General features: G+C 46.0%; 1 protein-coding gene across 4 annotated transcripts in view; it reads right to left on the reverse strand.

The window, feature by feature from the left end:
* Nucleotides 1–27,740, reverse strand: part of C1H1orf226 (chromosome 1 C1orf226 homolog) — a 307,833-nt gene that overhangs the window by 204,112 nt on the left and 75,981 nt on the right. For all 4 annotated transcript variants that reach the window (XM_060297138.1, XM_060297144.1, XM_060297149.1 and 1 more), the window contains exon 2: nt 22,002–22,073. In XM_060297138.1, coding sequence (XP_060153121.1) covers nt 22,002–22,073 — 72 coding nt within the window. The remainder of the gene's footprint in view (nt 1–22,001; nt 22,074–27,740) is intronic.

The following is a 27,740-nucleotide window of genomic DNA, read 5'->3' on the forward strand; positions in this document are numbered from 1 at the left end:
CTTACGTCCATACAAAAACCTGCATGTTAATGTTTATAGTAGCTTTATTCATAATCACCAGCCTCTGGAAGAAACCAAGATGGCCCTCGATGAAGGACATTGATTGGATGAAGGGATGAGTGGTGAATGGACGCACAGACTATGTACACCCAGACTGTGGAATACTATTCAGCAATAAAAAGTGATCTATCAATCCTCAGAAAGACATGGATGAATCTTAAATGCATCTTGCTACATGAAAGGAGCCAGTATGAATCCAATCATATGACATTCTGAAAAAGGCAAGGCTACAGAGACAGTATCCGTATCAGCCGTCGCCAGGGTTTGGGAGCAGAGGGAATTGAACAGGTGAAACACGGGAGGATTACTTAAAGTGGTGCAATGATTCTGTACGCTACCGTAAAGGTAAATACAAGACACTAAGCATTTGTCAAAAACCCAGAGAACTTTACAGCACAAGAGTGAAACCTTAATGTGTACGAACTTTTGAAAATCATTTAGGATGAGAGAGAAGGGGAAATTCCGGGATAGAATGCAAACTGTGACAAAAGAATCTAAATGTATTACAAATGGATGAAGCAACCTCACTTAAGGAGGTGGGGGTTAAGGTGCTGACCAAAGTAATATAGTTGGAAACGAGGAATGTCTATAAAACTAAAAACAAAAGGAACTGTACGTTAAGTACAGTTAATGTACACTAGCTGTCAAAATCGTTTCCCACAGGGGTGTGGGTTAACAATTCTTAAAGCACTACGCTGCAATTGAACAACTAAGTAAACGGCTGGTGGGAGCCGGTTTTCTCACTCTCAGCCTGTTGGAAGAGGAAGTTACAGATAAGCAAAGGGAGGAGGCTAGAATGATTCACATTAGATTTGGAGACACGGTATGAATTTATGTTTAGCTTAATACAGATACAGATGGTTACATAAACCTTGATAAACATGTGTATATACAAGAGTTAGCATACACACACACATTTCCTTGCTCTATCAGCTGAGAGGGCTGGAAGCAAAGATACCCCAGTAGCAACACGTACACCCAGCACCCAGATCTTGGTTTCTAACACCATTCTTCAATAAAGGAGATAAAGAGTCAATCTCTTCTCTCAAGGGTTTATATGTTACCACAGGGAAGTCTCAGTCTCCGTGACTCATTTGTCTAAATTCAGACAAAGCCAGGATCTCATGATGTATATTTCTATTGCTACAGCTACGCTGCTGTCCAGGAAATGTGAGAACTTAAGATTTATTCTTCCTTCTTGAGAACTGGCACAACATATGTCTACCTTTAGCTGCCATTTATTGGTGGACACTTGGGTTTCCTCTCCTCCACTGTCTATCGCGGGTTCATTCTCAACTTGAGCTCCTGGTTGGCTGTATACAGAGGTCTTGTTTGTGCTGGGTAAAGGACAGTGAGCAGGCTGAGTAAGGCCCGAGGAAGTTTCTCCCACTGAGCATGTGTCTCCCTGTGTGACACTATCAAGCAGCCCACTGGCTGAAGCCTCCACCTCAGGGCTGGTAAGCGGGCCCCTTGGAAACGACATCTTCCCATATAAAGGATTAAGGAGTTATAAGGAAGAAATGTATCACCCAAAAAGGGTGACGTGGAAGAATGCCATCAACCTTCCTTCACTGCACTGGGAGTGCTCTGTGGAGAAGAGACTGGCACAGCTGATTGTGATATGGCCTCGAGAAGAGACACAACAGGAGAGGAGAGGAGAGAGGCCACGGGATGGAATGAACTCTCAGAGGAAGACTGGGGGCCAAAAAGTGGAGGCTCAAATTGAGTGGTGAGTGGAAGGAGATGAGTTCAAAGAGAAAGGGTGGAGAATTCTGACGAAAGACCTTAAAATGGCAATCATCTAAGAGCTCAGTTGCAGGATCCTTAGAACCAGAAGGCTCTGAGTTTAGGGGTAGGGACAGTTAAGACGAGGAGTAGAGAACACAACTCTGGCTGCAATAAAAACTAAGTACAGAAGCCCAGTGCAAGAAGACCACAACACAATAGGCAAGAGATACCCGGGGCCTAGACCAAAGTAGAAGTTGTAGGGACAGGGAAACATGCATCACGTAAGAGAGGCAGACAGAATAAAGATGGGGAGAAGCAGCCCCACACACCTTAAACGACCCTTTCCAACAATAGTAAGGGTGAGAGAAAGTCATCTGTTACTCTCTACAAAGCCTGAAAACAAAGCAGAAAGAACCAGGGGCCCGAATTCCAGTCAGCACCGCTGCTACAGTGGGATCCAGGGCAAGTCACAATGCTTCTGGGCCTCAGTTTCCCCACCAGTAAGCTTGGAGAGCTTGATATCTGCATCCACCACCACCCCCATCTATCCCTTTTGGTAAAAGCTGTAAGTCACACCTGGAGCATGTGTGGTGACTGTGCCAGGCGTGCCAGGGTCCAGGCATAGCAACTGACAATCCCTGTGTCTGCCTCAGTGTGCGGTCACCCCGCACCCCTTGAACCTGATTCCAAAAGCATGAGCCCCAAGCTTCGATTAGCTCAACCTTCTGTGTTCCTCTCTCTTCTGTTCCTTCCTTCTTAGCTCTCCTCCTTCTCTTCCTGCCTGCTGATTCTAATTTTACTTCTTCCTGTTCCTTGTTTTTAAACTAATTTATCCCTGCTCACTTACGTCTCTGGAGTTCAGTACAATTTTTCTTAGTAAACATGTATTAATCAAGTACCTGCTATGAAACAGGCCACGTAGCAAAGTCATAGAGAGCCTGGACCAGGAAGGCCGACAGTCTGAGTGGAAATCTGTGAGAGTTGATCTTATGTGTCAACTGGACTGGGCTAAGGGTAGCCCAGAGAGCTGGTAAAAACATGATTTCTGGGTGTGTCTGTGAGGTTGTTTCCAGAAGAGGTTAGCATTTGAATTGGTAGAATGAGTAAAGAAGATTCACCTCACCAATGTGGTTCGGCACCATCCAATCTGTTGAGATTCCAAACAGAACAAAAAGGTGGAGGAAGGGCAAATTTGCTCTGCTTGAGCTGAGACATCCATCTTCTCCTGCCCCAGACATCGGCACTCCTGACTCTTGGGCCTTTGGACTCAGACCTGGACTTATACCATTGGCTCCTTGGGTTCTCAGGCCTTCAGGTTTGGACTGGAATTATACAACCAGCTTTCCTGGTCCTCCAGCTTGAAGATGGTAGATGATGGGACTTCTCAGTCCCCATAATTGCATAAGCCAACCCTTCATCATAAGTCTCTTTCTATACACACACACACACACACACACACACACACACACACACACACACGTATCCTATTGGTTCTGTTTCTTTGGAGAACCCCAATTAATACGGAACCTCAGCTCTGCTAGCTAGGTGGCCTAAGACAAATTACATAGCCTCTCTACACCCCAGTTATCTTATTTGTAAAATGGGACTAAACACAGCATCTATCTCCGAAAGCTTTTGTGAGGATTACTGAGTTGAGTACGTGCAGTGCTTAGAACCGGCACAGAGAAAGCACTCAGGAAATGTTAGTTACTACTCCAGTTGCCGAGTTCCATTCTGTCGGGAGCACATGTGACCGACACAGGGTCACTACTCTCAGGCAGTCCAATTTAATAAGAATAAGTATAATATAAAGCAGGCCAAAATACCTGAGGAGATACAGAGAGGGTGGCTCAGTTCAAATGGGGGTGCTACAGCTGAAAGAAATCAGAAAAGATTTCATGGCAAAGATATTCATTGGAAATGGGCCTTGAACAATGAGACCCGGTAAGAAAGGGAGGGAATTCCAGAGAAAGGGAAGAACGTAAAGGCAGAAGGACACCGCATGTTTGAAGACTAGTAAGAAACTCAGTTCGGCCAGAGACTTGGGCAATGATGGAAAATAAAGGGGTTTTTGTTTTGTTGTTGTTGTTTGGCTGCACGGCATGTGGGATCTTAGTTCGCTGAACAGGGATCGAACCCGAGCCCCCTGCACTGGAAGCGCACACAGAGTCTTAACCACTGGACCGGCAGGGAATTCCCCCCACAGTGAAGCCAGCCTGGGGAAGCCCCTGACCACCAGCTGGCAACTCCTAATTCATTCATAGGCAGTGGGGAGCCACTGAAGGCTTTTGAGCAGAGACACGACAGGTCTCATGCCAGCCCAGACACAGTGTGCTGCGTGGACAGGCAGAGCCCTCCAGCTCTGCCAACACAGTCTCCTCCATGAGGTCATATGCCACACATATACAGTGGTCCTACCTATATGCTCGAGAGTACTCCTCTCTCCCTCTGGAGACGAGGGCACTGGATTCTTAAAGGAGCAGTCTGAGTGCCCTTTTAATGCACTTAAATGCAGGGGTGTCTGGAAATGGATTTAAATTAAAATAATAAATCAATATGATCTCTTTCAATAAACAATCTGGCTACTGACTCCCCACTGGGCCCTCAACAGGGTGACGTTGTTCAGTTTAAAGGCAGCCAAACTCTTACTTAAATTAAGTGTCATCCCAGCTAAATGAAGACCAGATGCGCAAGCCAAGAAATCTAACAGGGTTTAAAGAAAGGATTTCTGTAAAAGAGAAAACTGGGGGAGAGGTAGCGTTGACCGGAAGACAGAAAGTGCTGAGAAGAAAAGTCAAACCAGGGCTCCGGATCCATAGGGTCACTGGCAAGGAAAGGCACCGTGCTGCCCTAGGGCCCATCCAAACAGGGCCCTCATCTGGAAGCGGCGCCTAGCATCCTACTCGGCTGTTAGCGACCTGTCACTCTTTCAGAAATCCCAGCCAGGGGAGCCAGACTTTCTATTTTGACCACAAAGTCCAGTGCTTAAAAGACAGCCCACACCCAGCTCCCCAGGTGGGAGAGAAACTTCAGGCGTAAGCCGCATACCAGGTGGACACTAGCCAACCCGAAGCAGGCCTGGGTTTGGGAGCTTAAACCTGAACCAAGCCAGACACGACGGTGATCCCTCATGGCCTCAGCCCCTTAAGCCTCCTGTTCAATAAGCAGCTTTTACACCATCCAGAGAAGGCAGAGTTTTTGTAGGCTCAGAACCCCTCTTCTGTCGAGTAGCTTTCACCAGGACCGCCTCTTAGTCTTTCAATGCAGGGAGGGAGGGACAAACCAACCCACGTGCCCACAAGCCTCAGACGATGCACGTGGACTTCTAGGTCTTTGCTCTTTCAAGTGAGCAGGCAGCCTCCCTTGGGGACCCTGCTATCACTCTCTCCTTAAGCAGCCTGACCCTGTTTTATCAGCTGCTTCCACAGCTGTACCAACTGATGTCGCAAAGCCTAACTGAGGACCGGGGAGGAGCAGCGTGCTTTGGAAGTTCCGACCTGAGCAGACTGGCTCAGCCAGCAGCTTCAGAGAAGGGGGGATGGGATGCGACCAGTTTTAAGAGGAGAACAAATACAGACGATGTGGACTCTGTGCACGGAGAAGCCCAACAGAGAGGTCAAGGCTGCACTCTGCAGTAACACATGTCCAACTAGCAGATAATCTCAACTGAGGTGACTTGGTGGTGACTTGTCTGCCTTTGAGACAGTGTAGCAGCCAAGAGCCTGGGTTCCAGAACTGGAATCCTAGCCGTTAACTGACTGTGTGACCTTGGGCAAGTTACTGACTCTCCTCTTCATAAAGTAATTGCAACGATTAAGTGAGTCACTGTAGGCCAAACGCTTAGAACAGTACCTGTTACACAACAACTAACACTTACCGTAGACTTACTGTCATTGTTAGTTTTGAACTCTACAGTTGATTCTTGTGTGTCTGATGTTTGGGTATCAGTATCACCTAAATGAAATGAAACCATTACCTCCCTGTCCTTTCCTGGTTCTTCCACGAAATGGCTCAAACAACTGAGGAGCTACCAGTCAAATTTTAAAATATTAACGACCCATATATACCCAGAACTATTCAAACTGTCTTCTCTTCCAGCTCTTCCTGGGGCCAGGATAAACAAAGACCTACCTGGGTCCACAAATGATAAAATGAAGCAGAGGCTGACGTGGCTGTGAACAAGGACGTGAGATGAGTTCTGTGTCCAAGCTGCTTGGAGAGTGCCCCTTCCAGCGAGGCCCCCTTGCAGAAAGGCTGCAGGTGGCAGGGCTGCCCTGGAGGCCTGAGCACATAGCAAAGGCAGGAGCCCCACCTCCGTGAGGAGCTGAAGAGAGAAGAGCCTGGGATGTCTTAGGAAGGGCTGAGCTGGCTGGAGGGAACGGAAAGCGGGGATACTGACTTCCCTCAGCCTCACAGCCACCTGCAGCCAGGGGTGATTAAGTTACTCAGGACACAAGTCCCGGCCACGCAGAGATGCAAGCCAGGGACTCTGCAGCCCAGAGTCCACGCTCTCCTGACCACGGCCTCTAAAAAGAGAGGAGCAAAGGCCCGGGGCTCTGGCAGCTCAGGACAGAAGCTACGTGAGGAGGAACAGCTCAGAATGACTGTTTTCAGGGCAAATCCAGGGTGTGCACTGCACCTATCTAACAAGCCCTCAGGTGATGAGACTGTTAACAGTGGCAAAGGAGAATGCCAAAGCTTGTCAAATTGGTTAGTGGTTAAGGAAACAGGGTAAATCGCTAACCATCGCAGGAACAAGGGTGCTTCCATCTGGGCTGGTTAGACAGAGCTCCTTGTGGAGAAGTGATTTGTCATTCCCACAGCTGACGCACGTGGTTAAATGCCTCTCCAGGGAGACGGAAGACTCAGGAACAGCTGCTGCCGCCCGTTCTCTCTCACACTGATGCAATGCCAAAGGGCCGGGTGCCCACCGGAAAGGCAGACGTGGCAGGTTTTCCACTGAGACCTGGGGACGGAGGCACCAGAGTCCACCAAGAACAGCGGCGCCAAGTGGGAGATTCTACCAGCAAGGAGCCCGGACCAAGGGGCTTGTGGCATCCTTCTCACTGCCTCTGGGCCCAAACGCCGCCTATCTGTACACGCACTTGGCAATCTACGTAGCCTTCTATGTGGTATCTCATTTAACCCTCACGAAAGAGCTAGGAGGAAACTGGGCAAAATGACCCTCGCTTTACAGAGGGGAAGGCTGAGGTTCGGAGACGTTAACTTGCTCACGGTGGTGTAACAGAGAAATCAACAGAGGGCTTCTGCCCCCAAGTCTAGAACAGCTCAGGAGGAAACATTCCAGCAAATGAGCTAGTGTGGGGATGCCTGGGGAAGGTTTCTCTCCAGTCACACAGGCAGCAGGGATGGAGAGAGAAGATGCTAATATCCCCTGAGGATCTGTTATAGGCCAGGCACATGCTAATAAGCACCTGACATCATCATTGCCTTTCAGTCCGACAGGGTTGACGTTGTTCCTATTTTACAAAAGAAGAATTAGCATTCACCCCATGGCTCTCATTGATGATTACCAGTCCCTGCCCTGAAGGAGACACATACCTTGTGGTCTAAGTGCAGAGACAGAGGTCTCTAGAGGGGAAGCTCCTAGAAAGGATGAAAGCCCACACTGGCTCGTGCAGGACATGCAGAAGTTCCGCTGAGTCCTGAGGAGACAGATTTCGGCCATATTGGTAACGGGGAGCTTCCCAGGCAGAGGGAAGAGCAGGAAGGATGTGGGCCCCAACAGGACACGTGCAGGGTCCTAAGAATGGCAGGACTGTCACTGTGGCCTGACGTGCCAGGTGGAACCCCTCGTGCATTGCTCCAAGTCCAGGCTCCAGCCTATAGGTGATGACCTGTTGCCACATGGTTTTAAGCAGGACAACTCCTACAGACGTGCCTTTAGACAGATGAGCCAGGCAGCAGTGTGGAGGATGGGCAGGAGGGGGACAAGCCTAGGGCACAGCGACAAACCTCTACGAAGAAGGGCTATCACAATCTCTGTAAAATGACGTGGGTACCCCCAGGGAGGGATGAAGAGGGAGAGACACATTTGAGAAATATTTAGGGGGCAAACTCAGTAAGGGTGACGAAGGCTGCTGTCAGAGAAGAGTCTAAGGTGACTCTGAGGTTTCCAGCTTACATTCTTGGATTGATGCCTTTCAATGAGATAAGGAAACAATCACAGAAAAAAACCGCAGGGGAGAGGGTTCCGAGCAAAGAGAAGAGACTGTAGAAATGATGAATTCCGTTTTTGACATGTTGAATTTAAGATGCCTTTGGGATAACCAAATGGGGGTGTCGCACAGGATGTATGAGTCTCAAAATCTAAAAAGAAGTTTATAAAAAAATCAAATAATGCCCACTGTCTGGCAGTGTTCCCAGACTGGAGAAAGGCACAATCAGGGACACAGATGACGCTGCCTGGACTGATATCTGGTAAAGCGGGGACTGTCAGCATGTTCTCGTAGGATCTCTGACCCAGAGGTAAGCAAACTGATAGTATCAGAACCATGGCAAGACTCAGCTGTACCTCATTCAAGCTCTGGAGCGAATCCTAGATTCCCCACTTACCAGTTCTGTGATCTTGGGCAAGTTATTTAACCTCTCTGTGCCTCAGTTTCCCCATCTATAAGAGGGAATGACCTTCACACCTGTGGTGAGGATCCAGTGATATAATACTTGTGAAGCACTTTGCACGTAGCCTGACGTAACACAGCACACGGCGCAGTCTCTAATCAACTCTGGTCATCATTGATAAGGACAATAAGATAATTAGTTTGAGCAAGCCATTCCACTCTGATGACCTTTATCTGTAATAAAACATGGATAATATGTGCTTTAACTTTATAACGTTATAAAAAGTTACTGGAGACATTAGGTGACAACGGACACGAAAATGACTTTAACAACTATAAAGTACTACGTAAGTGAAGACTGGGCCTTTCAGCAGGGACCAAAGAGGTTTCCCACCAGCAGCTCAGGTCCTCAGTATTTGTTGCCGTGGATGTTCTGTTCCATGACTGTGCATCCCTGTCCTATAATACATTGCTTTTGGTCCCAAGAGGAAACAGCCACACACCAAAGCCTGCATGATGTGCTGAGTGCAAAAAGTCACAGCAGAGAATACTATTCAGCCATAAAAAAGGAATGAAATTTTGATTTATGCTACAACATCGGTGGTCCTTGAAAACATCACTCTTAGTGAAATAAGCCAGACAGAGAAGGACAAATATTATCTGAGATTCCACTTACATGAGGACTCTAGAACAGGCAAAAATGAGAAAGACAGCAGAACAGAGGTTACCAGAGGCTGAGAGCAAAGAGGGAGTTACTGTTTAATGGGTAGAGAGTTTATGTTGGAGATGATGAAAAGGTTTTAGGTATAGATAGTGGTAACAGGTACAGAACAGTGAATTATTTAATGCCACTGAGCTGTACACTTACATATGGTTAAAATGATATTATGTATATAATTTTTAAAAAGGCACAGAAGTCATCAAAGCAAGGAGTGGATGCTCAGGGCAACCTTTTACTAATGGCAGGAACATGAACAAATAGGTCCCCAGAGGCTGGTGGCAGTAATGAACTGAGGTTCTTCATCTCCTCCTGATGTGAAGGATAAACATCACTGGCTTCAAGAAGACCTCCGAGCATTAAGTAGGTCAGCACAAGAAACTGTGGGCTGCGCCAGGCAATATTCAAACGCTCCCATGGAAGCTCTGTTACATCATTTCTTATTCTTGAACATAAATGGCTGTAATAAAGTCAGTCATCATCTTTAAAAGCAAGCATGCGTTAGCTTCTGATAACAACTGATTCTTACTAACTCTTCTCTGCTTACAGATAATGCATCTAGCAGCTCTGTCCCAGTTTTAAAATCATCCCCAAACTTGTTCACCTCAGGAGCAGAACCAAAGCTCCTCATGCAAAGTGACTTTTCAACCTGGTGCAGATTCAGAGGAAAGATAAATGCATTTTCTCATGTGTGGTCAGGCATTCGGCAGGTACCAAGTGAACCAGATTCACATGATATGTGATTCCTAGGAATAAACTCCTGGAAATAATCTACCATTTGCGCTTGGACTCTTCAGTCTCCAGCCACACTGAGCTTCTTGGCTATTCCTTGAAGCTGCAAAGCCCAGTTCCACCCCAGGGCCTTTGCACTTACTGTTCCTTCTGTCTGGGTAGCTGCCTCCAGATATTCACATGGCTTGCTTGCTCACTCTCTATCTCACATTCACATCTCTAGAGATTCAAAGGTCACCATAAACTAGAGGCCTTTTCCAACAGTTCACATAAAATAGCTTCCACTCCCTACCTCCTGGCACTGTCTATCCTCACGCCCTGCTTTATTTTTCTGCAGACAATTTACATGTGATATTATATGTATATTGTCTCCTCCTTTACCTCCATCCCAACCACCAGAATATAAAATAATGTCCTGTCCATGCAGACAAGGACTTTGTTTTGTTGACTGCTATATCCCCAGAGCCTAAAACAATATTGGCTCATAAAAGGAAGTCAACACATTTTTTAGTGATTCAATATTTTTATAGATTATACACTATACAAAGTTCTTACACTATTATTGACTATATTCCCTCTGCTGTACATTATATCCCTGTGATTTACTGTAATATATTCCAGTAATTTGTACCTCTTAATCCCCTTCACCTGTTTCACATCCCCCTCCCCTCTAGCAACCATTTGTTTGTTCTCTGTGAGTCTGCTTCTGTTTTGTTATATATGTTTGTTTTGTTTTTTAGACTCCACATATAAATGAAAGCATACAGCATTTGTCTTTCTCTGATTTATTTCACTTATTTATTTTACTCTACTTCACTCCAGATCCATTCACGCTGTCACAAATGGCAAGATTTCATTCTTTTTTATGTCTGAGTAATATTCTATTGTAATATATATAAAACACATCTTTAACCATTCATCAGTTGGTGGGCACTTAGGCTGCTTCCGTATCTTGACTATTGTAAATAATGCTGTGAGGATGTGGAGAAAAGGGAACCCTAGTGCACTGTTGGTGGGAATGTATATTGGTACAGCCATTGTGAAAAGAGTATGGAGGTTCCTCACAAAATCAAAAACAGAGGGCTTCCCTGGTGGCGCAGTAGTTGAGAGTCCGCCTGCCGATGCAGGGGACATGGGTTCGTGCCCCGGTCCGGGAAGATCCCACATGCCATGGAGCGGCAAATCAAAAACAGAACCACCATACGATTCATCAATTCCACTCCTGAGTATTTATCCAAAGAAAACGAAAACACTAATTCAAAGAGATATATGCACCCCAATGTTCAATACGTTTTTTTAAATGAGTGGACAAAAAATTAAGTTCTCCTATCAGTACATCATTCTTTATACTGATGAGAATGCCTTGCCCAAGATTACCTAAAAAAGCAATGATTTGTTTCCTTTGGCTGAGAAGACAACAACTGTCACCATCCCTTTACACCCTGCTCAATCCACATCAAATGTTTTGTAAAACTTAATAAAGTCTGGGCCTCTTTTCAAGAAAAAAAGTTTTGCAAACACTCAGCATTTGAATGAATAAATAATAAATGGTATATCCATACTATGGAATATCATTCAGTAAAAAAAGAAATGAAGTACTGATACGTGCCATAACACAGATAAACCTTGAAAACATTATGCTGAGCGAAAGAAGCCAGACATAAAAGGCCACACACTGTATGACTGCCATTTATATGAAATGTCCAGAACAGACAATCCATAGAGACAGAAAGTAGACTCGTGGTTGCCTGAGGCTAGGATGGGGGGTATCTGGGGGAGATTGGAAGGTGATGGCTAAGAAGTGCAGAGTTTCTTCTTGGGGTGATGAAAATATTCTCAAGTTGATGATGGTGATGGTTCTTCACAACACTATGAATATACTAAAAACCACTGACTTCTATACTTTAAATGGATGAGTTGCACGATATATGAATTATGTCTCAATAAAGGTGTTACCAAAAAAAGTGCTGGCAAATCATGTATACCACTTAAATATGTAAGACATAAAACTGGATATAAACTGCTTACACACACAGGTCTTTTACAACTTCATAAATTAAACACAAATTGTATAACCAATAAATTCAAAGCAAAGATGTTCATGTCAGAGAAGATTTTGTTATTCAACTGAAATTATATCCCTTCTCACAACCGGAATATGTGGTGAGTACCTGACCCAAGTTCTTTGGAGTTCAGCACACACAAAATCGGATGACAGTATTCTGACAACCAGCATGGCACAGGGGCCAACAAATCAGAAGATACTGGAACTAATCAGAACACACAGCAGTCACACAAGCCACGAGCAACTCAGAGAGCCACCCCGGGGAGCGTGGCCGCATTGCAGCCCTGCCTGCAGTCCTGCGCTCCATGTGCAGACTCCATTTTTCTGCCACTTTCTTCTGTTCCCACCACTGCAAAATCTTAATTCCTACAAGGTGTGGTACCGTCACTTGTCCTTCACCTTATGAGAATTCATTATAGACATATTGTGAACTTTTTCTTCAGGGCATGACAATTACAGAACTATCTGGTGCCAACATAAGGAAACAAACACAACTGTAGACAGTAAAACAGTTGGCAGCACTCAGGCATTAATATGGCCCTTCCTAGAGTCTGGAATAGGCTTATTTTACTTTGCTACTGGATCAAATGAAAACACAAAATTTTTTAATTCTTATAAAGAACTCAGACCCTGGAGACTACAGCCCTAAATTCCAAGAGAGCCACAGAACCCATTTTGAGAAACACTCATCTACAGACTAAGGGAAAAAAGTAATTGGCATGCAAAGCTGATGTCTTTAAAAGCTAACATTTGCTGGGTGCTTAAGTGTGTCTGACAACCAACTTGTATGGTTTTCTGACCCCACTATCCCTGTCCAATACACACTAATTAGAAAGGGCCCAGCGGCTGGGCCCATGGGCCATGGCCGCTGAGCCTGCGCTCCGCAACGGGAGAGGCCACAACAGTGAGAGGCTCGCGTACCGCAAAAAAAAAAAAAAAAAAAAAAAGAACCTTGAGATGGGAGAGATCATCCTGGATCATCAGAGGAAGGAGGAAGAGCCAATGTAATGATCAAGGTCCTTATACATGTGAGGGGAAGGCAGCGGAGTTAGAGCAGGGGTTGGAGTGATATGACTGCTGACTTTAAAGATGGAAAGGGGCCAAGGACGAAGGAATTCAGGCAGCCTCTAGAAGCTGGAAAAGCAAGGGCACAGATTCTCCCTAGAGCCTCAGAAGAAAAACAGCCCTGCCAACTCCTTGATTTTAGCCTCATTTCAGACTTTTGACCTCCAGAACTGGAGGATAATGGTAAGATAATAAACTTGTGTTATTTTAAGCCACTATGTTTGTAGTAATTTGTTACAGCAGCAATAGGAAATTAATAGGGCCATGCTAGGTCTGTGTTACAACCTAAGCTGCTCGGAGGTAGACTTGCCAACTCCGAATTTGGGAAGAGAAGGAAAACAATTCATGACAAAAGAGCAAATGATAGTGAGGGTAGCCACTTAGGGGGAGAGTTCCATAAAGGGGATGAAATGATTCCTGGACAAAGCCTCCCAGAAGCAGGTAAAACATAGATTTCGTGGCTGAACGTATGAAGAGGCCACGTGCAGAGGCTTAACGCCTGTGGGGAGGGAAACACAAGTGCAGCTGTGAGGCACTCACAACTCCAGTCACTGCTCCATAAAGCCACCGGTGCCCCCAGTCCCTGGATCTTCTCCCAAGAGCATTTCATTCCTGTTCTCCCAAGACCATCCAGGACCTTTTTATATTTGTTTGTTTGTTATCGTGAGAGGAATGTCTGCAAGAGGTGGCACCACCGGAAGGGAGCTGTAGGAAAGGGGAGAGCTTGGCCATTTCCTGGTCACCGGCCCATTCTGTTCCAGGCCACGGACCACACCACTCTTGAGCAGTCCTTGAGAAATCAAGTCACTGCTCAGCGGCAAACTCTGATCCCATGCTTGTGAAAGCTGTTTGCAGGGCGGCCGAGGATTTACCCATCCCACAGCTAGAGGAGCCAGGATGGGGGACCACACACCTCTGAGTGCACCTGGCTGCACGCACATACGCCTCCAGGTCCAGCTGCATGGCCTCTGTGAGGCTACACTACACTTCTACTGCGGGGATCTGTCCCCTGGGTTTTTAAACAGCCATAAGTCTGGTCTTTAGCCACACATCGGTCTTCTCTCCAGCCCTGACGGCCCAGCAAGATGCCTCTCTCCTCCCCCACCTGAGGCTTCCCTTCCAGCAGCTACGACAGGTTCCAAAGGTGAGAGAGTAACAGCACACCAGCTGCCACTCTGCAGCCCAGCCTGTTGGTGAGGTCTGACTCCACTGCAGCCCTCCTCCTCCCTGGCACTCCCTCAGCAGAGCCTCGCTGGGTTTCACTGCTTTATGCTCACATGGTTATCAACTAAGATGAATTTTCTCAGTCACTAACAAAAGTCTACTCAGCAAAGGCTGGCACCCTGCCAGACACTGGGAATACAGTTGCTACAAGTGCTATACGAGAGAGAGAGGTGTGGTACCACAAGATCATGTGAGAAGACAAAATGACCTAGTGGGGGAAGCCTCCCGAAGGATGTTTGCACGGAAATCTGGAAAAAGACGCTGGCTATTAAAAGGAGCTAGATGAAGCAGCTCAGTGTCTCTGAGGGTATTTACCTGCATTTATGAAATGCTTTGAAACCCAGAGGAATGTACAAAAATGATACCGATGAATATAAATTGTCCTTTTCGGTTTATAAAGTATTTTTTCATGCATTATCCCAGACTCAACGAGAGCACCAGAGAGAAGAAGTATCATCCTTTCCCCTTTATAAACAAGGAAACTGAAATTAATGGCAGGCAGATACCTCACCAAGGTTACACAGCAAGTCAAGCGGACTCGAGTCCAACTCTCATTATTCTTCACTGAGAGCTCTTTTGACTACACAGCTTTCTGAGGAAGCTAAAAAGTGCAATGGGGGGGATGGTATTAATATTTGGGAACAATGGACTTGAAAATCATACCAAATATTTGGCTGCCAAACTCACCTACTCACACAGCAGGCCCAATGGTACAAAGCCAGTAGCCTGATTTCAGTATTACTGGCCACCCTTCAACTTTCAACCAGTTAACTTCCAAGCAAGCAACCCCAGTGTGTCAGACCAACTATGGGCTCACGTAGAACTTCTCTGAACTTTGTGAATTGTTCTAAGCTGTGCAGCTTTAAAAAAAAAAAAAAAAAAAAAAAAGGGCTTCCCTGGTAGCGCAGTGGTTGAGGGATGCAGGGGACGCGGGTTCGTGCCCCGGTCCGGGAAGATCCTACATGCCGCGGAGCGGCTGGGCCCGTGAGCCACGGCCGCTGAGCCTGCGCGTCCGGAGCCTGTGCTCCACAACGGGAGAGGCCACAGCAGTGAGAGGCCCACGTACCGCAAAAATAATAATAATAATAAATAAATCGTATCCCCTCTTCTCTTGTTTTCTTCATCCAGCTAGCATCTTCTCAGACCTTTGGATCCTTGGTAGACAAAGAGCAGGATAATCATCCATTGCTTCTGGGGAATATCTCTTAAGCTTCCTTCCTGCCTGGGTCATCATAGGGATCAGAGGAGAACATGTGGGTCAACCCAATACAAGGCAGCTAGTACGGAGTGGGGGAAGTATGTGATCTGGAATTAAGAGGGCCTGCTGATTTGGTCTGGCCTCCACCACTTAGCTTATCCTATTTGGTAGACAATAAACAAGGTAGGTGTGGTAGGCGGAAGGATGGGCCTCCAAAGGTGTCCATGTCCTAACGCCTGGAACCTGTGACTATGTTACCTTACATGGCAAAAGGACTTTGAAGATGTGATTTAAGAATTGAGAGATGGAAAGATTATCCTGGATTATCCATATGGGCCCAGTGTAATCACAAGTGTCTTTATTTATAAGAGGGTCAAAGTCAAAGAAGCGGATGTGGTGATAGAGAGTTCAGAGTGATGAGGCCACAAGCCAAGGAACACAGGCAGCCTCTAGAAGCTGGAAAAGGCAAGAAACAGATTCTCCCCTAGGGCCTCTAGAAGGAACACAGCCTTGCTGACCCATTTTTATTTTAGCCCCATAAGACTCATTTCAAACTTCTGACCTCTAGAACTGTAAGATAATAAACCTGCATTGTTTTAAACCAGTAAGACTGTGGTATTTGTTTCAGTAGCAACAGTAAACTAATACAGAAAATAAGAGAAACTGAAGATTTCTTCAGAGTAAGACAAGGGAACAGACCAGGGTCTTCATGTGTCAAGGGGACTAGCTAAAGGTACCTCTTTCAACCTTGGGGAAAGTGGCAAATCCTGAATAAGGAAACAAAAAAAGAGCAGATCCAAAAAAACTATTGCTACCCACAGCTGCAGTTCATTCCAACTCAGTTTGATGGTCAGGGCTTCCCAAAATTCATCCCAACTCCCAACTAATCCATGGAAGTTCCTAGAAGCTGTCCAAAGAAAACAAGGAAGCAAAAAACGTGCAGTGAATTTCCACTGGCCTTACTCTGCAGCAGTGCTGGGCTGGGCATCAGAAGGTCTGGGTCTTCCTCCTGTGTGGCCTTGGGCCTCTAAAATCTGAGGGATAAACTGCAATTACACAGTCACTTCAAACAATGAATGATGTGCTACGATTCTGTGCTTGAAGTACACAGAAGACTGAGTTTAAACAAGTACATTTTTGAGGGGAAAAGTCCTCATTCATTCAGGAAACACTACTGTGTACTAACAGTCAGGCACTAAGTTAGGCAGGTGAGGTTCAAAGACAGTATGATGGGACGTGGTCACCTCCCTCCAGGAGCTGCAAGTCCTCATCTTGGGGGTCACAATATCCTCATCTCAGGGGTCATCTGGCTGCCGTATCTACTGATTATTGACTCCATCCCTCTGTAACCCACAGGTCTTTCCCTGTCCCCCCCAAATTGGGTTACATCTCCCAGTTACACACTTTCTCAGTTTCTTACCCTTTTTCTAATAATATATAGTTATTCATGTGCCTGGCTTGTCCATTACTAAATATAAGCACCCAAAAGAATATTGAAACATTAGCCCAGGATAGAGTGCTCCATAAATATCTAATGAATGAATGAGTGAATAAATGAATGAGCGCACACGCATTATGCTGGCTGACATGGCTGGAGAGCCTGGTGTCCCCTTCCTTCCTCCATGCCCCGTCTTCCCACCTCTCATCAAACAGAGGTAACAAACAGGAACACTTCAGGCTAATCAAATGAAATAATGTATGTGAAAGTATGTTTAAAGTTGTAAATGTACGAGTTATAAATATACATGAATAATACCTATCAGCCACAGGGCAAAAGGAAACACTCAACACCCTTCCCCAGCCGAGCAGGGCTGGCTCTCCGGCTCCTCCCTTCTTCCTCCCCCCTCTGTCTGCCAGGTCTCAGGCTCTCACCTGCATGGTCTCCACTCTAAGCAGCCTCCAAACACACTGCCCTGGGAACACGCCACGCTAGTCACCAGAGCCTGACCAACAGCTGTGCGTCCAAGCAAAGGGACACTGCGTGACCAGGGCAGGGCATGGCCGGGCCAGAAGTGGTTCTACCTGGAGTGTTAGAGAAGCAGAAGGTGAAAGTGCTAAATTAAGGAGAGGCCTTCTAAGAAGTGCTGATGAATTCCTCCACTTACGTGCCAACTCATACTATGCCAACTGTGCTAACGCTGCACTTACAACCGTTCACAGCCCCAGATCTAGTCCTTAGAAGCACAGTATAAGGAACTCCCACACCCTGGCATTGGGTAGTTCAGGCAGGAGGCCCCTGTGACAGCAAGCAGCCTGGCAATCCATTGTGAACCCATGTCCTGTTCCCTGAGACTACCCAGAAACACTCCACGGGCTGAGTGGTTCCCACCCCAACAAATCCTTACCAGAAAAAGACAATTCATCTAGTTAAAGAAAATTCATCTATTCATCTATTTAAATTCATGTGTACCAAGAAGGTACACGTTACTGAGAAGAAAAAAAAATCTTGGAACCCTTTTCTACTGTTGCAGGAATTAAAAATGGTGCAGCCGTTATGGAACACAGTATGGAGGTTCCTCAAAGAATTTTGAAAAAGAACTACCATATAATCCAGCCATCTCACATCTGAGTATACAACCACAGGAATTCAAAACGGGATCTCAAAGAGATATGTGCATATCTCTCTGAGATCCTGTTTTGTTCAGGAGCGTTCGTCACATGCTCCTGTGAATAACGTTCACTGCATCATTATTCACAGTAGCCAAAAGGTGGAAGAAACCCAAGGGTACAGCAGATAAATGGAGAAAGAAAATGTGTTACATACATTCAACCGAATACTATGCAGCCTTAGATAAGGAAGGAAATCCTGTTACATGCTACAATGTGGATGAACCTTGAGGACACTATGCTAAGTGAAATGAGCCATTCACAGAATGGCAAAGTATGATTCCATATATATGAGGTATCTGAGTAGTCAAAAGCATAGAAAGAGAAACTGTAAAGGTGGCGGCCAAGAGCTGGGGGGGAGAGGGAAGAAGAATTAGTGTTCAAGGGGTAGAGAGTTTCAGTTTTGCAAGATAAAATTTTAGAGTGATCTGTTACACAACAGTGTAAATATACTTAACACTATTGAATTATACACTTTTTTTTAAAATATTTATTTATTTATTTAATTTATTTGGTTGAGCCAGGTCTTAGTTGCAGCTCCAGGGCTCCTTAAGTTATGGCTCCAGGGCTCCTTAGTTGTGGCATGGAAACTCTTAGTTGTGGCATGCATGTGGGATTTAGTTCCCTGACCAGGGATGGAACCTGGGCCCCCTGCATTGGGAGCGCAGTTTTATCCACTGCGCCACCAGGGAAATTCCGAATTATACACTTTTAAACGGTTAAATATGTGATGTGTTTTTAACCACCATAAAAAAAAAAATCTTTGAAAGCACATGAGAAAAGAAAAAGATGCCGAAGACAGATGAATTTTAAAAGAAAATCTATATGGCGAGGGAACCAATGAGAAACGGGGAAAAGAGAGAGGAAAAACACCAGTCAAATCAACAGTCCATTTATTTAGCTCAGAGTCAACACTGCAGGTGTGGCACTGAGGCAGGAACAGGAATCCATACAGCTGCTGGAACCCCAACTCAGAAGATGAATCTGGCCAACCTCAGGCCAATCCCTTCACTCCAGGTGCTTCCCTCTCTGTGAAATGGAGACAATCTGCACTGTCCTGTGCAGAGCTCCAGAGAGGATCAGGGAGACTGGCGTCTAAAGGGCCTGGCGGAGGCACGACCCATTTCACAGACGTAAGGTACCATGATCCTTATAGTAACTGCTTCCCTCCGAGGACGAGATACTGCTCAGGGCCAGGCTGGAGGCCTGCATCTTGTGAACCCACAAGAGCATCCAGGAACCAAACTCCGCAGTGTCCTGACCAACGTCAGCCTGGCACCATTCAACACAAAAGGACAGAGTCAGGCACGGCCTTTTACACAGAAATCACATGCCCTAGTTCTCGACAACTGTAGTTACAGGCAAGACAGCTTTTGAAAGGGAGAGAAGAAAAGAAAATAGCAGCAGGGACCTAGCAGTGAATTGGGGGGTTCAGGGTAAAACACACACCCAGAGTTCTTAGTGGTGGTCAGACTAAACAAGGGACTGGACAGCCAGACCAAACAGCTTTCTGGCCACTTCATCTCTCCCTCTAATTTAATGAGCTGCACATTAAGCACCAGAAGCAGGTCACAGGGAACCGAGCTACTGGCACCTGGCCAGTTGGGCTGACAGGTGATGAGGGAAGAGGACACAGGGGCCACACTCCTGCCCCAAAGGCCTCCAGATGCCATGCATGACCAGCCCCACCACACACCCTGACCCGCCGTTGCTTCGAGGGGATGTTTTCCTGTACCTCTGTTCTTTCTACAACGTTGTATTTCTGCCACTGACTCCCTCGCTGGGGAAGCTCCATGTCCGTACCTTTTGGTTCTCCAGCTGGGATCATCACCCAAATTAGGGAGCAGCACAGTCCTGGGCAGGAATCCCAGCTCCAACTATTGACACCAATTTGATCTAGAATTAATTATTTAATGCCCCAGGCTTCCATTTCCTCATCTACAAAATTTAACAATAATACCCTCACCTCATCTAGAGTAGCTACAAATAATAACATTATTTCCATATTAAAAGGCCGCATAGCACAGGGAGATCAGCTCAGTGTTTTGTGACCGCCTGGAGGGGTGGGATAGGGAGGGTGGGAGGGAGGGAGACACAAGAGGGAAGAGATATGGGGACATATGTATATGTATAACTGATTCACTTTGTTATAAAGCAGAAACTAACACACCATTGTAAAGCAATTATACTCCAATAAAGATGTTAAAAAAAAAAAAAAAAAAAAGGCCTACTAGGGGGCTTCCCTGGTGGCGCAGTGGTTGAGAGTCCGCCTGCCGATGCAGGGAACGCGGGTTCGTGCCCCGGTCCGGGAAGGTCCCACGTGCCGCGGAGCGGCTGGGCCCGTGAGCCATGGCCGCTGAGCCTGCACGTCCAGAGCCTGTGCTCCGCAACGGGAGAGGCCACAACAGTGAGAGGCCCACATACTGCCAAAAAAAAAAAAAAAAGAGGCCTAATAAAGCACCTATCACATAGTAAGTACTGAATAGTAGCTACTATTATTGATAGCTACTATTAATATTTATTACTCTAATGATAGTGATATTAGCAACAGCATATGTGCTGTCTCTTAGTCAAATATGAAGAAAAGAGGGACTTTTTCTGTTGAAACACCAAGGTCACAACCATGATGAAAGCAGTAACCTATCCTCACAAGAGCAACACCCCAGATATGTTCAGCTGAGGCCTTGGTGCTTTCTACCTGAGCAGGAAGGTGAAGGAAGAGAAGAGGCCTGGGGATACTGAATGCCAGGCCTGAAGCCAAAGGTGTGATGCGTTTTGCATGTTCTCACGAAACCAACTGGAGAACTGCATTCAGGCCACTTGCCCACCACTTCTAGACCTCTATGACTCTCTGAGCCTCAGTTTAATCTAGAAAATGAAGGAAACGTGACCCCTACTTCGCAGCTTATTATGAACATTAAATGAACTCATGTGAAAGTGACTCATTTCTATGTCTATGAAGAACAGTATTGCTGTATTTAATAGTAGTTTCAACAAATTCAACTTAACAATAAAAAATGCTGAAGGACTGGGAGGGCCAAAGCAGTGAAAATATTATCTTAGTAGGCTGATGAACTGCTGAGAGAAACAGAAGCAAACACCCTAATTTTCTTCCCAAAATTGCTGTCATTGAATTGAGGTCTCTGTTGCTCAGATGAATTGACTGAAAGTAAAACTGGCAAAAAGCAAAATGAAGCTCCCAACATCTACATGTTTTCCACTGAGGTGAGTAGATTCTTCTAGAAGACAAAGAGCCCAAACCAGGCTGCATTCAGGATGACCAATCCAGCCACCTCCGACTCTGATTCTCTCCAAAAAGTCATGACAATTTGCTTGACCAATCCCAACCCTACCTTCGAAACGCACAAATCTAATTTCCTCTGTTTCATGACAGAGCACATGGGCAAATTCCTTCACAGTGATCAGAAGACAACTTAATTTTTATTCCATCTCTACTCCGTGTACCACAGACTCCGAAAGCAACAGGTCGGAAAGTTGATCAAATTCTACTCTAGAGTACCGGAAATGGCAGAAGAGAACCCACACACGTGTCCAGCGCCTAAAGCAAACCAACCAAGGGAATTCTGTTGAAATCCCACATTTGTTCTTAAAAATTTAAGTAGATCCTCTTTATGTACCACAGAAAAGCTTCACTTTTTAAATGCTTTGAGCCAATTATCAGCTAATTACTAATACTGAAACTTTTCACTAAAATCTTTGAATAAAAAAGATACTTCACCAGTCTCTCATTCCCTGGCAGAACCCACACAACCTCAAGGGTAAGGTGTCTCAGTTTGAGAAGCAGCAGGTCACAAGAGAGGGAGGGTGGTAGCCCTCCAGCCATCATATATCCATTTTACCTTGGTCTTTAATCGAGATCAACCACCTAACTCAGAACAGCTCCCCTGGATCTTACAGGGGTCTTGCAAAGAGTGCAGCCATCCATTTTGGTACCTCCAGTACTTTCTAAAAGGGCGGACGCCTGAGTTCCAGCTCCACACAGCCCCACCTCCAGCCACTCACCCGGATCCGACGCATGGCAGCCACAATCTCCACTCTGCTGTTGGGCCTCGGCACGTCCAGGCTTCCGACATACTGTGGGGAAAGAAGCAAACGCTCACTGAGAAGAGGGATGGCAGATGTCCCTAAGGACAGAATGTTAGGGCTGGAAGGACTTTTGGAAGTCATCAAGTTCATCTTCCCATTTTACAAATGAGGAAATTAAGAGCCAAAAGGATGTCTTGAGACTATTTCTAACTTTATAAAAAGCAAAACAAGAAACTGCTTCCTTTTCATCTCGTTCTTAATCAGAGATGCAGCCAAGGGCTGTGTTTAAACAAGCAGCCTTCTGAAACAGGAAGAGCTGGGTATGAAGAATCTCCCACCACTATCTTTGGGGCAGGCTACTTTACCTTTGTCTCAATTTCCTCATCTGTAAAATGGGATTTCAGTAAAGATAAAATGAGCTAAGGTATAAATCTCTTACACAGATCTGGTCTGCATGCATTAAAGCCGTCCAAAAGAATAAGAAAGACGAATATCTACTTTTTTTAATTAATGGAACTTCATTGAGTTAGCCCTGGATGTTATAGAGACCTCACACATTTGAGTAATTTCCTAAATGGAGAAAAAGAATGGACTAGTTATGTATTACAAAATTTAACTTGATTAAACTTTTAAGTTAATTTTAAAACCAAACGACATACAGGTTGTCTAATATAATTTCTTGCTGTACACGATTCAAATAATGCAGATATACGCAGAACAAAAGAATAAAGTCCCCCACTGTCAACAGTCTGATGTACATCTTTTTGTATATTAACGGACATATATATATATATTCATAGACACCCAGAGGAACTTCTTTTATGTAAAAAGATTCATACTACTCACATTGATTTTTTAACTTTAAATATAACTTGGACATCTTGCCCCACCAATGCATACAGGTCTATCCCATGTAATGTGATAGATGACTGATGGACGCTTACCCTAGGGCACTATTACAAAATTGCTTCCACAAACCTCCTTATCTACACACCTTTGAGCTCATCCAAGTGGCCCTTCAGGCTGGATTCCTACAAGTGGGATTGCTGGATCAAAATTATAGATTATTTCTAGATATCATTACTTAGCAGGATGAAACAAGAAAAGAGGACAACCCAACATTTATTAAGCACCATCCCATTCCACACTGACCCACTGGAATTTGTCTTTCCTTTTTACACACACATATAAAATAGCCCAGAGGATATCCTAGAAATTAACAGCTCCAGGATAATTTAAATGTCTACGCAACCAAAGACTGCATTAATAGAAGATAAGAGCAGGACAGCCATTTCCACAGAAAACATATTTCCTGTGGTTACGGAATAAAAGGTTCTTCCTAAAATTTGGAGTCAAGGCTGGCCCCAGTGAGGAGGGTTTCAAAAACTAAATACTGGGAAAGGATTTCCCCTAGTACTGATCCCCGGTTTGTGCTAACACACTGAAGATCAAGATTCCCAGCAGCCTGTACGAAGTCTGGGCCCCAGATGGACAGCCTGACCACAGCAGGTACACAAAGCCCCCTGGATCTAAGGATCTAAGCATGCTGTCAGCTTTAACCATGGCTGGCGTTTCTGCCCTCTGAGCTCTGCTGGGGCCCCACCGTTTGTCAGCATGTCAGTGACCCACATAGCCAGGAATGACGTGAGGCCGGGTTTGTGACTGCCCAACTTCAAAGCACCCCGCCCCCCATCGGGGGCAGTTTCCGTGCCCCCTCTCCTGAGCGCTGCACGCCTGATGGCTCCTGCCCTGAACTCTGAGCAGTCAGGGCTGACTTGGCAACCAGACCTTCAGGGCTTGTGTTCCCTCTGGCATCACATGAGAGCCTGGATCTCAAGACCGAGCAAGGTCACCCATTACAGGTAAACCTGAAGGACTGAACGGTCCTCCCACGCTGATCCCTGCAAAACCCCAGGAAAGGGCCTGCTACCCAGTGAGGTCCACAACTGGTCCTGAATGCAGATGCCCAGATGGGTCCCATCCCCATCCCTTCTCAAGAAGGGGCACCGCTGGACTGAGAATCCCAAAGCATTCGGGGTACAGTGAGGATGGAAGCAACACAGACAGAATGGAGAGGCAGCTTTCTAGCTCTGGACAAGGTTTCCTAACAGGGGAGTAGCATCCTGCATGTGAGGTGAGGACACCCAACATCTTCATGCTATAAGTGCCTCCTTGACGTCATCAGCCAACCTGGTACATGTGCGCGCATACACCACACACCTTCACACACACACATCAGTGCACACATGTTCACACATCTCATGTGCCACGTGCATACACATGACTGATCACCTCTCACACACACACACACCCCCCACACAAAGCATGCACACGGTCATCCCACACTCACTAACACATCCCACTTGTATTCACACCACACACTCACTCATCCTCCTTCCCAATCATGTGAAGAAAATCACAAATCTGCCTTTCTGAGGAGAGTCTGGAGCAGATAACCCATCCTTACCATAGCTGCACCTTACGGTTATTCGAGGAGATTAAAAGGAAACACGAAGTAGAGATCAAAAGCCAAATAGCCACACTAACCATGAACCAAAAAACAGTGACAATTTCAGGGAAGCGGGGGCGAGGTCAGAAATCCCACTCCTCAGGGCAAAACCAGAGAGGACGATAAGCGATTACTGCCATTATGTACGTGTATAACAAAAAAACCCAAAAAAGTATCTCGATACCTAAACATTACCACCTCCACAACTAGCTTCAGTCCACTCTGAGGCTCCATTCTGGGCACAGTGTAAGACACAGTCGTAGACCAGACCCACCTGAAAGGTGGTTCATACAACCACTCAAGTTTAAAAATATCAGGGCCTGCTTCCTTTTCATTACCACCTAGAAAGGAAAAAAAAAAAAAAAACTAGAAGGAAGATGCAAATTGTACTAAGTAACCAACATATGAGATTTATCCAAGTCAGTTTTTTTTTTTTGGTTGCATTGGGTCTTCATTGCCGCACATGGGCTTTCTCTAGTTGCAGCAAGCAGGGGCTACTCTTCATCGCGGTGCACGGGCTTCTCATTGCGGTGGCTTCTCTTTGTTGAAGAGCACGGGCTCTAGGCGCACGGGCTTCAGTAGTTGTGGCTCATGGGCTCTAGAGCACAGGCTCAGTAGTTGTGGCGCACAGGCTTAGTTGAGCTCTGCGGCATGTGGGATCTTCCCGGACCTAGATTCGAACCCATGTCCCCTGCATTGGCAGGCAGATTCTTAATCATTGTGCCACCAGGGAAGCCCTATCCAAGTCAATTTTATCTGTGGCTTCCTCTTCCAATGGAAGAGGAAGGCACGTGAGTGCCTTCACATGCAGGATGCCACTCACAGAATAAGCAAGAGTTAAGGGCAAATAAGGTTAACCAACGGACTTCAGATATTCTTTGTTAAGTTCCCGGAAAACCTCACCCTTGGTGCTAGGTTAATACCTCATGAAGTTTTTTGTTGTTGGTGGTTGGTTTTTTGTGGGGTTTTTTTCCCCATTTTCTAGGTTCCACCCTATTTTCTGGAGATGAACTTCTGAAGACAGTGATAAACTCAACTGTAGTGTTTCCTGGCACATGAATCACACTAAAAGCAGCAAGACATAACAGCTTAACACAGTCACAAATATCATCACCACCCATCGACTTGCTAGACTTTCTGCCCTCGCCCTTGTCGAGGAACTCCCTTTATTCACAAGGTTTCTGTCAAGTGTTTCCAGAGACCAGGAAAAAGCTTACGTATGAATCAAAAATAAATGCATCAGATGATTCTGCTTGTGATTATGTTGGAGAAACTGGTATCCTCAGACTAGGCCTCCAACAAACTCTGGACAAGATACAAAGAAATAACTGCATAGAATGTACGAAGAGTGAACTATGGATACGTGTAAACTGTAGACATTCGTTAATCATAATTTATCAATATTGGCTCATCGATGGTAACAAGTGTACCACACTAATGCAAGATGTTAATAATGGGAAACTGGGGGCGGGGGGGCCGGGGTGAGCGGGTATATGGGAACTCTGTCCTCACTACCCAATTTTTCTGTAACCGTAAAACCAGTCTAAAAGAATTAAGTCTGTTAATTGAAATAATAAAAGTAACTTTGAAGGCACTGGAGAGAGACCAAAAACAGGCAGAGACCGGCAAGGAATCAACCCTTAAAAGGAGGGAACCACACTAGGTGAGACCTGGTTTGTGCAGTTTTGCCCAAGAGCACAGTCCCCCAAGTGCTGCCTTGGCTGCCTGGAGCTCAGGCCAAAAGACTCACTCAGACGGCCTGGGCAGTTGGTCACTAGAGCCTGAAAGTGAGCAGAAACTTCTGACAGAAAAGGAGCCCCTATCGTGCATAAATCCCACTCAGGTCCTGGATGACCCCACCAACTGCACATGTGCAAAGGAGGCTCCAGAGAGTCCAGCAGAAGGTGGCAGCTGCTCACCTCAGCACAGGCAGGTTTAAGATTTAAGACCAGCCACAGTAACTGTCCTGAAGAACAAAAATCTACACTCTTCAGAAGAAGACAGCAGAATCTTCTGTCATGGGCTATAAAAACCCCACTGACTGGCCAATACAGGCAAGGCCATGGGGAAAGACCACAGTGCCACATTCTCCTGGGGTAAAAGGACAAGGCCCCCATAAATGGGCACAATGTAAAGGTCCCTGGATCTCTGCGTTCCCATCTTGCATCTCTCTGAACCACTCAGCGCTACAGCCTCAGCCCAGAGCACATCCATGCGAGGTTCAGGAGGATACCCGTCCTGTTACAGAGATTGACAGTGAGGCCTAAAGCAGTTGGCAGGTGGCAGGGAAGGGGCTTGTCCTCCCCCCAGCTCCTGGATCTCAGTCCAGGACCCTCCCCACTGCCTGCATTCTTATTAACTCTCTCCCTTCGGGTCCCAAACCTGGCCTGGTTTTTATTCCATCACCCTGCCTACCTTCTCATATCCTTCAGGTCTCCTGGCCACACTGAGTTCTCCCTCCAAAAATACACAGAAGCAGTAGAAAATCTGATACGCTGCTTGTATCTAGAAATCACCAGCTGTGATGGGCCCATCTGAGTTAGTCCCTTAACCAATCCTCTGTCCCGATACCTGCTAAAAACTTGGAACCATAGGTGCAGACAGTTTCCTAAAAGGAACCTTAGGAATCATGTCCAAGGTTATGTCACAGAAGAAAGATTAAGTAAGAACATATGAAAAGCATTTAGCACAGCTGGGTATCCTGCCAGGGCTTAATAAATATTCACCACTATGACTCCATCTAAAGTTACTCTTTTTCACATGCTGTATCCTTCCCAGCATTTAACATGGTCTGCACTTAGGGGTTTGCCTCATTTACATGGTCGCTATCTGCCTTGCCCAGTAGAATGGAAGCTCCTTGAAGGCTGAGACCTTGCCCTCATATTCCCGCATTCCCAGCCCTTAGAACAGGGCCTGGCAGAGTAAGACTCAAGTATCTGCTGAATGAGTGCGGGGTAACTGCAGTCCGCAGAAGTGACCTGCCCAAGGACACAGTTCATGGCAGAACTGGCATAGAAAAGCCCGTTCTCCCCACTCCAGGCCAGCGTGACTGCTCCAACAGGAAAGTTCCTCCTTGCCTGCAGAAACTGCTCTCGGGGCACAGCTGAGCGTCCTGCTGAGCAGGATTATGAATGTGACCTGGGTGAAAGTTCTCGCCTCATTTGGCATCGAACAAAGCAGCATTAACTGCAGCAGCAGCGGTGGCC

This window comes from Globicephala melas, chromosome 1 (assembly GCF_963455315.2).
Source record: "Globicephala melas chromosome 1, mGloMel1.2, whole genome shotgun sequence".
In the NCBI taxonomy this organism is placed as follows: domain Eukaryota; kingdom Metazoa; phylum Chordata; class Mammalia; order Artiodactyla; family Delphinidae; genus Globicephala; species Globicephala melas.